Raw genomic sequence first — 17,336 nt, 5'->3', positions numbered from 1 at the left:
TGGAGTATGGGGGGTTTGGCTTTCTCACTCTTCAGCAAACAAACTGTTCCTGTCAAGGACAATCTAATGGTAATCATATTGTATCAAGTGTCCTTAATACCAACATAGCAGCAAACAACTAGTAAATAGCTAACTGTCATAGTTCATTTGGCATTAATACATGTTTAAATTTAACTGCTTTCACTGTTTTCAAATAATTTGGAGAGCATACAAAACTTGTTTTGTGGTGCCGAGGAAACAAGGTATTAGGAGCAACGTGTGCATGTGGTTCACAAGTTAGAGAAGTGAAATTAATAAAATAACTAATTATTTTGTACAGTACAGCATTCTGAATTATCTCCTGAATGTGTGAGCAGTGAATCAAATGAATGTGCAGAAAATATCGCAAGTACCAATACATTTACTGTAGTTCAAGAGGGAAAAATTCTGACCATGATGGGCCCAATTGTAGGACATTATCTCAGAAAACTGACTTCTTCCAGAGAAACGAGTGGCTTTATACGAAAAATAAAATGCTAGGTTGTAAGGTGTGCACAGATTTACAAGTTTACGACCAGAAAAACAGAGGGAAGTGAAAATTTCTTCGCAGTGGGCCAGTAATAAAATCAGTACCTTTGCAAGAGAAGAAGATACATCTGAAGATATGAACAAAGTATGAAATTCAGTTTATGAAGAAGTACAAGTGAGTACCACCACCTATTTTCTTAGAAAAAATAGAACTGAATTAGACAACATATAGTCAATGAACTCGTATCCTAAAGAGGGGATATTGTAAAATTTTATTTATTACCCGGAAGTTATTATGGTATATTAAATATATAAGTAGAGCCTTCGTGGCTCATGCGGCAATGCGCCGGCCTCTGACCGCTGGGTTCCGTGGTTCAAATCCCGGTCACTCCATCTGAGATTTGTGCTGGACAAAGGGGAGCGGGACAGGTTTTACTCCGGATACTCCAGTTTTCAGTCATCTTTCATTCCACTAACACTCTCCACTATCGTTTCATCTGTCATTCATTAATCATTGCCCCAGAGTAGTGCGACAGGCTTCGGCAGCTGGCACAATTCCTATCCTCGCCAATAATGGGGGCTTCATTCATTCCATTCCTGACCCGGTCAAATGACTGGAAACAGGCTGTGGATTTTCATTTCAAGTGTTGAAGAGGGTGCAAAAAGGATCCAACTTCTTCCATCAGGTATGGAACATAGTATGGGACAAGGGAGTTACTCAGAGGGCTAAACAGACCATGTTTAAGACTCTTATCTTCTGCCCATAATGACGTATAGTCTGGAGAATTGTGTCATACATAAAAGAGAAGTAAGTCAACTGCAGCTGTTGAAATGAAGTTCATTATATCAGCTATACAGAAAACAAGGAAGGACACAATTAGGAATGATCAGATATGAAGAGACCTGTAGGTCAACCTGACCATGGAAGAAAAGCTGAGGGTTACAAGGCTGAAGTGGCTAGGACACGCTAAGCAGATGCAGGTGATTCCAACACCAAGGAAGTATTTTGAAAAGATCGTTCCGGGACGAAGACCAATTGGGCGCCCTAGATAAAGGTGGTGAAATCAGATAAGAGAAGACCTAGAGAAGAGAAGAAGAAACATGGGAAACCCTACAGAAAAAAGAAGCATACCAGGACCATAATAAATGGAGGCACATCAATCTTAAACCTTACCCAGCTTGTTGGAAGGAATTCATGATGATGATGATGATGATGATGGAATGTAATTTTGTCAGTCTCATCATTTGTAAAGGTCTGCATTCCCCGTTTATGGTCGGTCGAATGGAGGAAGTCATGTAGTTAAGTCCTACTCTGCTAGCGAGCATGACCTGCCTGACTGCTTTGTGCTAGACAGTCTGAGTGAACGCCCGACATTCGGTACGACTGATTCATATTTGCAGTTACTAGGTAATGGAACGGGAGCCTAAAGACAGGGTGGAAGCAAAACTTTAGAGGAAGGAATGTGAATTACTAAAGTAAGAAAGGATGAAGAGCGACGTGCGGAAATACTTCTTGCAAGTAACACCTGCAAATGGTTAACATATAGGATATTTGCCATGTAAATGTTTTGCATCCTTACTACCTTGCTCATGAAAGCACACACGTGTAAAGTGCGACCTAATGCCCCGAGTGTCCATGAAACACAGTACCACATGATGTCAAACAAAACACTACACTGAAGTGCATCAAAATGTGTGCAAAAGATCTCCATCCCTTTACAGCTATTTCAGGAACCGTTTCCTTGATCTATATAAAAAAAATGCGTTACTGTTGGTGCAGACTATGAACAAGTAAACATTGCTGATATTCTTCCTACAACAATTTATTTATTTAAAAAAATCATCTTTCTGACGACGATCCCCTTGAAAAGTAGAAATATAACAGCACAGAATATCCAAGATTTGCTCCGGTAGCCAAGAAAATATTATTTATTCCAGCCAGTAGCGGCAATTAAATATTCATTCCATTTTATCTGGTTGAAATGAGAAAATATAGGATTTTTTTTTTTTTAAAGCAATTTGTACAAGCCCTGTTGTTTTATCAACTAGTTCTTTCCTTTATTTTCTTTAATTATTACAAAAAATATTAGCGGAAATATGCACAAAAGGTCATTCGTCGCGGTCATGTATAGCACCACAGCAAGCAGTGTGCTGTGAGGAAGAGTAGCAGGGGGATAAAAGGTCATGGACAGTGAGGTATGATTCACCCGCTTGCCACGTGCATTTGTAAGTCTGGCATTCTCTTTAGTGTATATTAGTTTCTTACTGTGTAGTCAAATACTAAGTTATTTTGAATTGTACGAGAGTCAGGCCATTAGTCATGGCAACTTTTTTTTTTTTCTCGCAAACAGGAGATAACATGGAAAATCTAAGATATGCATCTGGAAATATGTACTTATGCACCGTGCCTGAAGACAAATTCTGACTTCTGGAGATTCTCGTAGGAAAGTGACAGAACACAGGCCATTGGTAAACATTGTTTTATTATGGTACAGACATAAGACTATGTACAAAGGACAGGTCTCCACTGGTTACAGACCTTTGAAATAATCACCCAAGCTTTCCACTGTGCGTTGCCAGCGGCGGGGCAGGCGCTAATACCATTCGCTGCATGTGTATCGCTAATGTGTGACACCTCTCTCCAAAATGCTGTTACGATGTCCTCTTTGTCAGCAAACCATTGTCCAAGTAATGGCTTCTTGACTTTGGAGATAAGATCATAGTCACACACTTAATTCTTCCCGCAGCTCTGCATGGAATTGGCGTGCATTTCTACCGCGGGGAACTGCTATTTTAATATACGATCGTTGCTCCTGCTTGTTGACTTCCATTTTGTGATGCTCTCACTCACACTCTGAACTTGGGGGGCATGCATAGACCCACACTGTTGTTTACATACACCATCTAGTAGCAACATACGCAAATACATACCGTACGTTTCCAAATGCATATCTTAGATTTTCCGTGTTGTCTCCTGTTACATGTGATAATTATGACGTGATAAAATTCATTTTTGGGTCCGTATTGAAAGTATTTGTATTAAATAACACTTGTATGTTTTATTATTCATCCACCTATTCAATACAATACAATCTTAAAAATTAGGACATTGTCCTTATCAAAATTGTTAACATGAAATTAATATATTAGATAGTACATGTTTTGCCTATCAATAGTAGGCATCATCAGCCATATTTTCACCTTAGGAATAGATCAGATACCTGACTGGACTTAACTTATGAATGCTGTTAAAAACGATGTTGCGTAAAATGTATTAGAGATCGTTAAACAACTATTACAATATAAAATGTAGTATGCTGTTACTTGACAATATTTGTGATAATATTGGAGTTTAAAAACATTACAATTATTTGAGGATTATGACATATTAAAAGATATTACAATAAAAATAAAAATCAGAAAACACATTCCATTTAGTTGTCAGATGGCGTGTCGTTAAAAACTTATGGAAAGTTGAGCAATGGTAATGGTCATTGGTTCTTGAAGTTAATAAATATTGATTTTTCATTTATATGCTTATAAATTTTGAAGAATTTTCATATGGCCTGGTTCTTTTTGAGATAATATTAGTTGGAAATGTTGGTGCCGTAGGCTATATTGAAGTCTGTGTAGACGTCATTAGACCATCTTCTTTAATGTGGTAAGAGTTTGTAATAGGTGTGGCTCTTTGCTGTTAGGCGTGTTGAGGTGAGCGTATTAGTTGAAAGAAAACGTTGTCATTCGGTGGTTAGCCAAGTATATGATGAAATCTGTAATTAGAGAATTAATTTGAAAATTTGAATGACCATAATTGCAATTAAGGGGCTGAATAGTGGAAGTTAAATGAAGAGTGTTGACACTTACCCCTTCGACCGCCGAGATGTTAGCTTATGTTGAGGGTTTTAGAGCAACTGGCAGTCGCCGACCTCTTACTATGCGTGTTGTATTTGTGAAGTCTTGGTGGAGGGGGGTGAGGTTGAGAAGGCGTGGCTGAGGGTCCATTCGCTGTGCGTGAGGAGGAGTTGTCGGCAGCGGGAGAAAGGGAGGGGGGTGGTGTGTGTGTTGGATTGGTGGGCGTGTTTACTGATTTGGTGCTAAATATTTTACAAAACTTACCATTCAGAAGAAATGGTTTTTGTAATGGAATTGGAATCTGTTCATAAAGAGGACTTTTGTTATCTATTACGTCATTTAAGTTCTTGTCTTTGTTAAACTGTTGATCTAAGAAGATGTATAAGTTTTCTTCAGACAACATGAGAATTTGACAAATATAGCCTACCTCTGTGTCGAGTATCACCAGTGCGGGGTGGAGGTTTCAACCAACAACCTTACAACTCAATGAATAGAGAAATGGATGTGATGGTATGTTTATTAATATGTACTGAACAGTTGAATACGTTGTCATCTATAGTTTTTATTATATTTAACTTTTTCTGAAACAATGTGATCTGCTTCAATTTTTCCTAAATAATAATTTGAAACCTGGGGATAAGCGGGAGTGAAAATGTGGGCAGGAAAGGGTTAAGATTAAGTCCAGGTGATGTGTCTTGAGATGCTTAATTGTAGTAGTTAAAGATCTAAACAATGTGATTTATCTTCAATACAGGGACATCTTAATGTCTAGACCAGAGGTGCTCACGCTGGGCACTTCATCCCATGGGTGCCCAGCACGGTAAGCGGGCAGGCTGGCAGGCGTTAAGCTTATGCTGTTCAGCCAGTGACGTTGTGGCTACGTCACAGGCCATGAAGGTTGGGCGATGTTCTCCCAGACATTCTTGATCATTGCGGCAATGCACGAGTTTGAAACGTAGGCAGAAAATAATGAAAGAAAAAGGGCAGAAATTCACGTCATTATCAATTTACATTGTAAGAAATAAGTTATCTATGTTTATTGCACTTTATGTGTTCTGACCGGATACAATAGACAGTTAGGCCTACATCCTCAAATATTGTTGTCATGTACATAATGAATTACAATGTTCAGTATTACATTTTAAGAGGTGCTTAGAAGCATTTCTAATATAATACAGAGTTAAGGTGGATAGGTCTTGGCTTGTGGTTGCTTGGGTTCAAATTATTCGATAAACTCACCAACAATCCAGTCATGTTTACTGGGAATAAAATCAGTTAGGTTATTTATTTGAAGGCATACTGTACATCTATTTGGCATACATTGACATTGTTATTGTACTTTAATCTTGGATAGTAAACATCTATGCCCCCACTCGTGATGAAACTCCCGCGCCATTACGAGGCCTGGTATTATCATCGGACGCCTGATGAGTTTTAAATAATATTTTCAAATTAGGTGAACAGGGAAATTCGAACAACACAACAACACTGTGCAAAATCAAGGAGTAAACTCGTTGAATTATGTAAATATATTACGTTTTGCTGAATGAATAACAGGAACTTTATCTTTTAAGACATGGAAATACTGTCATTCACATCCAAGGAATTGTAAATCGTAACACAAAAATTATAACGTGTCAGTTAGAAAATAAAACTCACTGTTTATATCAAGCGAGTATAAATCAGACCGGAATATCTTGAAAAGGTCGGTTTTTTTGAGATTATAGCGTTTTTTAAAAATACCGTACCCCATTCAGCATTTCGCTGAGTAGCGGAGGAGAGCTCCGTAATGACAATTGAACGTCACCGCTCCCTTCCTGCAAAGTGCGTTCGCTCTCTCGCTTCACTGACGTAAGCTGCCCACATTTACGTCACGCCAGCCTCAATGGGCGCCCAGCTGAGCACCTCTGGTCTAGACAATAAGTAATATGGTCCCAAAAAAAAGTTGGTAACGTTTTCAACAAGGATCTGAACAGACAAATAAGATGTCTGAAAGAAATAAAAAGAAACCTATGGTTGAGAGAGGTGATGATGATGATTATTGTTTTAAGAGGAAGTACAACTGGGCAACCATCCTCTATATAACACTAATCAGAGAGAAAAAAATGGAAGGGGTCCGACACTTCGAAAAATGAAGGTATCGGCCAAAGGAAGGTAAGGGCCACGAAGGGAGTGAAAATGAAAGACTCCCTAGCCCTCGCAAACTTAATAGCGTCAGGGTCGGGAAAGAACAAGAGTTGACCATGGGAGGTCAGATAGGATAGATGAAAGTGAGGAGCCTGGCACAAGTAAGTGGAAGCAATGCCAGGACTCAGCTGAGGGCCCCGTGGTCGCCAACCCACGCTCCAAAGTTCAGAGCCCTTGGGGACCCTTTTAGTCGCCTCTAACGACAGGCAGGGTATACCGTGGGTGTTATTCTACCGCCCCCACCCACAGGGGGATATGGTTGAGAGAAGGAAAGAGTTGAAGACATGATAATGTTTATGAGACTCACCCCCTTGAAGTACATTCTAATGGATGTTATCTATGTTGTAATGGAAATCACAGTAGCCCGAGTAAAAGTGGGGACAGGTGGAAGGAAGGTTAAGTGGCTAAAGATGACCTTATTATTAGGCTGGAACTAGTACCCATAATTACATCAATGATAAAAGTGTATTAAATAGGTAGATCATCCTTTTATTTCAAATTGTAACTGTTTCAACAGTTTAGCAAAAAATTGCCCCACTTGGTTACACTGCGGGAGTCCTGAAAACACCAACCACTGAGAGAGAGGCAAGGAGATACTGCCACCAGCTTTTTACCATCATAAAAGTGCGAGTCATTGAAAGAAGAGAATGTAAGGTATGCATTTGGAATCCATAGTGCCTGAAGACAAATTCTGACTTCAGGAGATTCACGTAGGAAAGTGACAGTGACAGAACACAGGCCATTGGTAAACATTGTTTTATTATGGTATAGACAGCAAATACACAAGACTACGTACAAAGGACAGGTCTCCACTGGTTACAGATCTTCGAAATAATCACCCAAGGTTTCCACTGTGCGTACATCTTTGTCCATGGACAGTGGAAGGCCTGGGCGAGGCAAATCGGCAGTTGATACTCTACCCCGTTTGAATGTTTCCACCCACCTTGCAACTTAATGCTTTCCGCAGCTCTGCATGGCATTGGTGTGCATTTCTGCCGCGGAGAACTGCTATTTTAATATACGAATGTTGCTGCTGCTTGTTGACTTACATTTTGTGACGCTCTCACTCACACACTGAACTTGGGGGCACGCTTAGACCCACACTGTTGTTTACATCATGCGCAAGTACATACCGAACGTTTCCAAATGCATATCTTAGATTTTCCGTGTTGTCTCCTGTTCGCGAGAAGAAAAAAAGTTGCCATGACTTATGACTCGACCTACGTATATTAAATAGTTTTTTGATTAGTACTGACAAGGCAGATTCCTTATCAAGTGTTTTTTTTTTTTTTCCAGTGCAGTAAGTGTTGCGAGAAAAGAGAGGAACTAAGTGAATTGTCTGGACTGAAATGGGGATCAAGGTGGAAGGGAAAGAACTGCAGGAATAAATGTACACCAACCAATATGCCAGAGAAAGTACAGTAACAGGATAGAAAAGCACGAATGGGGAAGACAGACAAGGATACTGAAAATCTCAGCTTAAGAATGGGAGAGAAAGGATAAGGAGGTTCTTGGAGGAGAAGAAAATTCAAACCCAGACAAAGCTACCCAGGGTCGTACAGAGGCCGCAACGAAAGAAGAATACTTTATGGCTCAACTCAAGGAATTCACAGTTCTACAGCAGAGAATAAAAGTGTATATAACTGGGGTCACGTGATGACTTTTGTACAAAGATCTGTCATTGGTGAGAGCTATGACTTTATTAGGAGTTTTCGAGGGAGTGGCCATGATTGTTGAGGTCTGACATTGCGGATCGGTTAGCCATTTCAAGTCCCACTGGCAGGCAGGGTACGAGATGTGATGGTATACAATTCCTAATCACTAGATTACATGCCAAAAGAGGTTCATTTCTGAACCTCTACACAGTATTAATGTGGAGTGAGGGCATATGACACTGCTGAAGGCGATTTGACCGTCAGATGGAGACGTTAAGCCTTTAGCAGAACCCTTGGCATTGTTCAAGTTCTTCAATCTGCCGAAACTAATTTTGAGTGATAAATTTATAAAGTACTTATAAGAAAACATATGGTGACAGTATTAACCCCTTGAAGGTCACGGCGCAAGGAATTTGAAGTGATATATCTTCATAACCGTCTATCTTTCGATAACGATTGAAAAACAGATAGCTCCCGACATCTGTTGGCTATTTTCTGAAGTCGTTAGGTTCTTGTTATCACCACGGGGAGCGCTGGAAACAAAATATTTTTAAGCTGATGTCTTCAGCTTTAGCAAGTCAATTGCAAACAGTTGAAAATGGCTGTGCCGTCGAGCTGACTTGCTTACAAGCGATGATACAGTTCGTGAAATTCTTATGAATGATGAAAGTGATTGTTCAGTATTTAAAGACAGTGATGAAGACGATGTAGGAGGTATATCTAGAAATAACTGAAGTGGTGAAGACTTAAATGAAAGTGAGGATGGGGTCGTACAGCCGCCACATCCGAAGCGAACGAAGGTAAATAAAGCGCCTAGTAATCACAGAGTTCGGAAAGACGAGACTATAAGTAACCAATTCACGCCAACCGCTTTTAACTTTGATGACAGTAATTCAGGAAATGAAATGAAATGGCGTATGGGTTTTAGTGTCAGGAGTGTCCAAGGACAAGTTCGGCTCGCCAGGTGCAGGTCTTTTGAATTGACGGCCGTAGGCGACCTGCACGTCGTGATGAGGATGAAATGATGATGAAGACGACACGTACACCCAGCCCCCGAGCCAGCAAAATTAACCAATTAAGGTTAAAATTCCCGACCCTGCCGGGAATCGAACCCTGGACCCCTGTGACCAAAGGCCAGCACGCTAACCATTTAGCCATGGAGCCAAACATTCAGGAATTCAGGATGTTTCACTGATGAAACATTTCTCAGAAATTGACATTTTGTAAGCAGTGCAACAAAACTCTTTGCCCTGTACCTTGTTTTGAGGATTATCATACCAAAAAACATTATTAAAAATCATGTTTCATAACTTTTGTGCTTAAACTAGTTGTTTGATGTCTTGTTAACATACTGTGTTAAATTCATTAGTTTCATTAAAATATAATGCCTCTTGAGGGTTGTTTGACAAACATGTGCAAAAACCTCAATTTTGGGGTGTGCAGTAGGCTAAGAAACCTGACTCTCAAAGGGTTAAATCTGAAAAAGAAACAACTTAATTAATTAAAACAGTTTGACATGTTTCACGACTATTTGTAGACTTAGCCTTTGTGTATTCTTATTGACTTACAGCATATGTACATGTAATACATTTACTTGCGTGTATTATTACAGCGTGGTTTCACGGCCCCATGGTGTAGGGGTTGCGTGCCTGCCTCTTACCTGGAGGCCCCGAGTTTGGCCAGGTCAGGGATTTTTACCTGGACTTGTGGGGTTGGTTCGAGGTCCACTCAGCCTACGTGATTAGAATTGAGGAGCTATCTGACGGTAAGATGGCGGCCCTGGTCTAGAAAGCCAAGAATAATGGCAGAGGATTCCTCATGATAGCCACCTAGTAATCTGCACGCCTTCGGGCTGAGCAGCGGTCGCTTGGTAGGCCAAGGCCTTTTAAGGGCTGTAGTGCCATGGGGTTTGGTTTGGTTTCATGTAAGTGTGACAAGAAATAGCAAATTTCAAGAAAGGAGCTGAATTATTTACAACAGGCAACCACAAAAGAATACAGTTATAATATTGCGTATAACAAAATAAAGGCAGAAATATATAACATTAAATAAAGTGAAGACAGATAGTGTATTTCCTTAACTCCTCATTAAGCTTGAAAACTGCCTTAATTATGAATATCTTGACTGATCATTTATTTATCATTTACTTAGGTAAGGGAATCTCCATTATTGATACTTACATTGAGGTCAGTTTGTTGATGGTTATGTCTCGTGATTTCAGTATGTAACTAGTCAAGTTGGCAGCGGTGATGAGCCATTGAAAAAAAAAAAAAAAAGAGAACAGGGCAGCGATATTTGCCTTTTAGTGTACAGCCTTATGGATGAGTACTATACCTACCTTTCAGCCAAATAAGGGAAGACACTAGATTTCAAAGTGTAAAGAAGAACGTATGACAGACAGTGTATTCTTGCTGCATTTGTATTGACACCTGTATAGACCCACCTATGCAAGATATACGTGGGGATTATTTTCAGTGAGATACTGTAAACATGAGTAAATACAGTACTTTATCTGGAAGTCTTATTGGGTACCATTGCAAAGAATTTTGGAGTCTTTTATGGTTATAAAATCAATACTAAACAGATGGGCGTTAATGAGTGCTGTGAACTGTTGTTTAAATGTTGTGTGAAATACATCACACCATGAGGAGACTTTTCACGACTTTTCACAAGTTACATATTGGTCTTAAAGTAATGTAATTGGAGTTATTAATTTTGATACCTCCTTGCACGAAAATCAAGGGACTATTTTTCAAGAGTCAATCTTGTTTCCAAGATGGAAGATTTTCACATCCGTCACTTTCATATTAGGAGTCATGAACTCCTCCAGTGTAGTGACGTCCTCGCGTGCGTTGCGGTCGAAAGGGAAGCCCATGGCTCGAGCGTCGGGATACTTCTTGTTACGGACTCCACAGTAGCTCATAGCATCCTTGCACTCGTCGGATGAGCTATCATCCTCCACCTGCAGATGGAAAATAAACAGGATATTTTATTCTATAGCTTCTATGATTGATGTTTAAAGCTGTGCTGCAAGGCTTGTTCAGAAGTTATATTTTTTGGTGCTGTCATAAATTATTTTACATGAATATTGCATCAAACAAATATTAATTTAAAGAAGAAGAAGTTGAAAATGCCTGGGATTCGCAGATGACCTTGCTCTCCTGTCCAACAACATTCAGAAAGCCCAACAAAAACTAACTCTAAATCACTACAGGGAATAGTACAGAAAATCGGCTTTTTGTCCTCTTTGAAAAAAAAAAAAAAAAAAAAAAAAAAAACAGAAATCATGTTAACTGACCCACCACTTGTAAATAAAATCACAATAGAAGAATAGGAAATCAAAATCATTGACAAATTTAAATATTAAGGAGAAATAATAACATACTGTATATCCTGAACAAAAATCAGACATGGCATAATCGAATAAATTAACTGACCAGAGCACAATAAATCACCAAGAAGCTACACAATAAAAAAGTTCTCTCAACAGCCACAAAATTAATGTGTCTCGAAATATACACCTTCAACGCTTGTGTATGAGTTAACATGCAAACCTTTCTATGTAGAGGGCCTTCATTATCACCTGCCATCACAAACTATGCCAACTTATCTGCAGTTTGTAGAGAAATTAAGGGCAAAGAAGAGAGACTTATGGAGCAAATTTTATTTGATGGACGCAATGATCTACAAAGACTGGCAAGGAAGAAAATACAAGCTCAGAAACTTGGTTACACGCTTCGCCAAACATGGCTTTCATTATAAGTTGTGTAAATGCAAGAGGTTCCATCAACCAGTCACGGACTATGTTTGTCAGCGTTGTGGCAAGATCTGTGAAAGATACCATGCTGTAAATTGTAGTTGTCGGCACAAATCTCTAACTGTGTTTTACAAGATAAATAATGACATTTTAGTATTGATGTAAATTCTTTTTTGGTCATTGGCTGAAATAAAAAAAAAAACAACTACTACTACTACTACCACCACCACTACTACCACCACTACTATTAAGCAGTTACACAACCAGAAATAACATATGCATGTGAAACTATTTTCAAAATAACTAACAGTGCACAAATAGAATACTCAAGATTTAAAGAAGAAGAAGAAGAAGAAGAAGAAGAAGAAGAAGAAGAAGAAGAAGAAGAAGAAGAAGAAGAAGAAGAAGAAGAAGAAGAAGAAGAAGAAGAAGAAGAAGAAGAAGAAGAAGAAGAAGAAGAAGAAGAAGAAGAAGAAGAAGAAGAAGAAGAAGAAGAAGAAGAAGAAGAAGGATAAACAAAAACTACCAAGAAAATGGACACTGGAGACTAGCTGCTAATGAAAAGGTCTACAAGGAAATGGAACTGGTAATGAGCACAATCGGGAAGAAAAAAATTTCTGCTCAGGACACAAGAAAACAGGATGGTAATGAGAATTATTGAATAATCATGCAACAGTAGGAGCACCATTAGATGGATCATAGAAATCAAGGAAGATATGAGCAAATTACAATAGAAGATTTAATAAACAAAACAGATAAAATCAAGAAACTCACAGACAAACAAACCAGACTAGAAACTAAGATGGACTATGGGATGGGTGATATCAGATGAAGAAAAAAGTTAAGATCCGAGAGAATGAAGTACTGGACAGACAGAAAACTGAAAAACTCTTTTTTATAAAATTGTATTGCACAATTCAGCCTCAGTTAATAGATCGAACCCATATACCAAATCGGGTGTGTGTATAGATTTAAATGTAACGACTGTGGGTGCACATATCTAGGACAAACAGGACAAAGTTTTAAAATTAGATACACGGAACATACCAATGCAATCAAATATAACAGATTTTCCGTGGTAGGCCAGCATGTACATGATCTAAAGCATAAATTCACATCTATAGAACAGGACATTGAGATCTTGGAGAACTTAGGAAAAGGAAGTTTGCTGGATGTTACGGAGGGTTGCTATATACACCTGGATCAGTATTTTAGTCCAAACCTTAATTTAAATGAAATTTCTGAAAAATCAAATATTCTTTTTGATTTCCTTATTGAGTTTTTTTAAAATGTACATATCTCGGTCAATAGGATGGTGTTTCATATTATGCGTAATAGCTTTACTAGTTGCTTTCTACGACCATGCCCTCCGGAGCTCCAACAGGTTGCCGCTCCTCAGTTGCTCGTCCCGCTTTCCCCTATTTCCCCACTTCGGCCCAGACCAACCTTGGACACTTGATTACAAACACAATACTGCTCGCTAGGCTTCATTGTGCTTTGCATGGACAGCGATCTTTTGAGGTGAGTCACGTAAAAACGTTTACGTTATAAAACGTAATTTTATATTTTGCCTCTTCAGCTAAGCAATGGTTTATTAGATTCCTATTATTTCAGGTCCGCATTGAACTGGTAACGTTGTACTTGTTAACATCTTAAAGGACTGATTGCTCGTTTCCACCTCACTAGGATTGCTCCATTAAAGCGACTCTGAAGATTTTATTGAATTATTTTAATACGATTCTACGTCACGTTTTAAGAAGTGTGTTAAATTAAGCTAATGTTTCTTCAAACCTATTTTATTTTTAAGTTTTTTTTTTTTTTTTAATCCACATTAGTTTATTAGTGAGCAAACTGGTTTACATATGTTTTCATCAATTTAAGGCGGCGGCGGCGCCACCACCACCACCACCACCACCACCACCAGGAAAGAGAATTTTTTTTCCCTAGTTGATTTACGTCGCACCGACACAAACAGGTCTTATGGCAACAATGGGACAGGGAAGGGCTAGGAGTGGGAAGGAAGCGGTCGTGGCCTTAAAAGAGAAATGTGTGGTGACCTTTGTTGACTTCAATAAAAATGGTCTATGACTTGATTGATCAAATTGCTCAAAACCAAAACTTGAAGAAATTTGGCATAGACAACAAAACAAGAGCAATCATCCAACAGACCCTGACCAGCAGTACATCTGAAGATAAGTTCGGGCACTGTCACAAAGATTCGTCACTCTTTAGGTACAAACAAGGACATGTTCTTCCCACTACTACCTCATCAGGTATAGAAAATTTCCTGTACTTGCGCCACAGTTACACATTGCTTAAACATTCCAATCCATTGGGACTTGCATCACGGAACACAAAAGAAATATCCATCTCAACCAGCCAGAACATGCTGAAGATGTCCTCTTTTCGGATCGTTATGTTGTGTTCTAAGATGTTTGAGATCTTACCATATAAAACACAACAAGTCTAGGATTATCCTGGAAACAGCAGAAATATGAAAAATACCTAATAACTTTAGCAGGGCCACTGTCTGTCAGTTAAGTGCTACCTGGTTGCTAAGAAGGTACAGTTCAACCTCGATAATTCAAAATCAGTTAATTCAAAATCCCGCCTAATTCGAAGAAGCTCTCATTCCCAGAATCCGAAATATGGGTCATTCGTCGTTCGAAGAACAATGTCGGCCCCTTTACCGAAATTCAGACTTTTAGTTCAAAACTGCCTTTACAAAAAAATATAGTATTTTACAGAGTACCTAATTTAAATTCAAAATTTATCCGCGTCATGACAGAACGTGTCTTCCGGAACGTGCAGGGGGAGCTTTCTGCACTTTCACTCACTTTGGTGAGTCTACAGTGTGCTTCATATTTGCTAAGTTTGAGAGAAATTGTAATTCTTTTGTATTCAGCATTTTAAGAAACGCCACACTTAGCAGGCAGTAGACAGAGAAGTAGAATCTGTGAACACTGGCGATGCTGACAGTTGGCGAAAAAGCGTGGCTCATATAATCAATTCGTATGCACCGAACAATATTGTCAATGCTGATGAAACTGCAGTGTTTTCTTTAATGCTGAGCTCAAACGGACTTATGGTTCTAAAGAAGAGAAGTGCCAGCCGGTAATCTTACAAGGGTGGGGGTCATTGAACTGTGTTGCAATGCATACAATGTTTTAAGGGCATCAGGCGCTTTCTATGCAAATACAAGGAATCTATACATGCAAATAATACAGTAATCCAAGGAATAAATTATTTGCACAGGGGAGCCAGCATCATTTCTCCTTGTCTTTAAATCATGCATTTTTTTGTTCTTTCGTTCCGTGAGGTTATGTTTGTCCGTGAGTTATCCAAGTGCATTATTTGATTACTGTAAATGCACCTTGTTGGATGCATTTTGAAAATACTCTTTTTTCCATGTGAATCAAGGTTAATTGCAAGCAGTAACGGGTCTTAGAATATTTTGTGACATGGTAAGGGTTGGCATTTCTGGATTATGAGTTGGCGGTTAATTCGAAATCACATCAATCAAAGTCCAATTTTTGCGTCCCAATGACTTCCTTGTCCTTCAGTGACTTAATTCATTTCAGTTTCCCATATTTGTACTCTCCTCGTTACAGATGGTTTATAAATATGTTGTAAATTCATTATCATTATTCACATGTTATTTGATTATTTCTTTCATTTTCCAATGGTCTCTTTAAACCACTTTATATATTTTTTAAAATCTTTTCTGCATCCACTTTCACCATTTTTTATTTACCCTTTATTTCCAATCCTCTTCTTAAGTCTGTTCCTTTCTGTCTTCTCTAACTTCCTTTCATTGCTCATTATTTTATTTTTCATTTATATCCCTGCCCTCCTGTCTTTTATTAGTAAACAACAGACATGGAGCAAACATGGTGACATAAATTTCTTCTCAGAATACACCACCACATGGTGAGCAACAGCCATCGATTTCAAAATGTTCAGCCTTTTCAGAATAGTCGCAGTCATGGTCAGCTGAATTTCTCTTCTGGCAACAAAGGAGCAAAATCTTTGTTAAATTTTTCTTCCATTTTCTCTCTTTCACAACACAAAAACTTAAAACATATGTCTTCTTTCTTCACCGCTTCCTTCAGTGTCAGTACTCAGTTCTCCCAGGCCGGTTGCCTTACTTTCAGTCTTTGCCTCAGTACTTTAAAATTTCACGGACCATCTGATCTTACTCCATCTGTAGATGTCCCTTTCTTCGGATTCCCTTACGTCTTGCCTCAAACACTTGTTTAGCTTCTCTGTCAGCATCCAGACAGACTAGGTGGTTAAACCATTTTAACGACTTCTTATTATCAATGTCATCCACTGCAGATGAGAGCCTCCGTGGCTCAGGCAGCAGCGCGTCAGCTTCTCATCACTGGGTTCCATGGTTCAAATTCCGGTCACTCCATGTGAGAATTGTGCTGAACAAAGCAGAGGTGGGGCAGGTTTTTCTCCAGGTACTCTGGTTTTCCCTGTCATCATTCATTCCAGCAATACTCTCCAATATCATCTCATTTCATCTATCAGACATCAATCATTGTGTCGGAGGAGCGCGACAGGCTTCGGCAGTTGGCACAGTTCCTATCCTTGCTACTAGATGGGGGCTTCATTCGTTCCATCCCTGACACGGTCAAATGACTGGAAACAGGCTGTGTATTTTCATTTTAATCCACAACAGACATCACCCAAGCTCTTCTCGAACACCTTTGTTCTCTCCTAGTCGTGTTGACAACTTGATATAGGTATTTCACTTCTGATCTAGTCTCCAGTAAGTCCAACTCTTTGTCCACATCATAAGAAAAGGACAGATAATGGCATGAAGTAAGGGACTGCCTATGCAGGTGAAGTACAGGGGGGACTTCGCAAGCCCTGAGACTGCTACAGTAGTTACGAAGGACCTATAGTAACTATGAAAAGTGATGGTTAACGGAGCTCTGCTGAAACAAGAATGGGTCAACAGTTCTGAAGGCAGATTAAATTCATGTCGAAAAGATATTATGTCTATTAATCTGAGACATGAAAGCATCATCTAAAATGAACATACCTCATCATCTGCAAAGTTAGACACCATGACGAACAGTTGACAGGGATAGCCAGTCTCTGTTCCTTTTGCAATCAGCATGTTGTGTGGCCAGCCACAACCACAGAAGTTGAATCTCTCCAGCCTCTCACCAAAGCCGGGTCGCTTCTTGCCTAGATCACGATATGTGCGTTCAAACGGAATAGTTACTGATGAATGTTCAGATTTCCGCTTTATCATCTGCGTGCCTTTGCTCACTGCAATAAAAAAAATTAATCATTTTAAAGGCAATTTCTAGGAATACCAAACAGTAGTGATGATGATGATGATGATGATGATGATGATGATG

General features: G+C 39.1%; 1 protein-coding gene across 1 annotated transcript in view; it reads right to left on the bottom strand.

Annotated features, from left to right (window-relative positions):
• Positions 1-10,745: 10,745 nt before the first annotated feature.
• Positions 10,746-17,336, bottom strand: part of LOC136886385 (phenoloxidase 1) — a 90,536-nt gene continuing 83,945 nt past the window's right edge. The window contains exons 11-12 of the mRNA XM_067159153.2: positions 17,012-17,244; positions 10,746-11,163 (exon numbers count right to left, since the gene is read on the bottom strand). Of these exons, the coding sequence (XP_067015254.2) occupies positions 10,954-11,163; positions 17,012-17,244 (443 nt within the window). The 3' untranslated portion in view covers positions 10,746-10,953. The remainder of the gene's footprint in view (positions 11,164-17,011; positions 17,245-17,336) is intronic.

This window comes from Anabrus simplex, chromosome X (genome assembly GCF_040414725.1).
Source record: "Anabrus simplex isolate iqAnaSimp1 chromosome X, ASM4041472v1, whole genome shotgun sequence".
NCBI lineage: Eukaryota > Metazoa > Arthropoda > Insecta > Orthoptera > Tettigoniidae > Anabrus > Anabrus simplex.
This window is presented reverse-complemented; position numbering and strand designations above follow the sequence as displayed.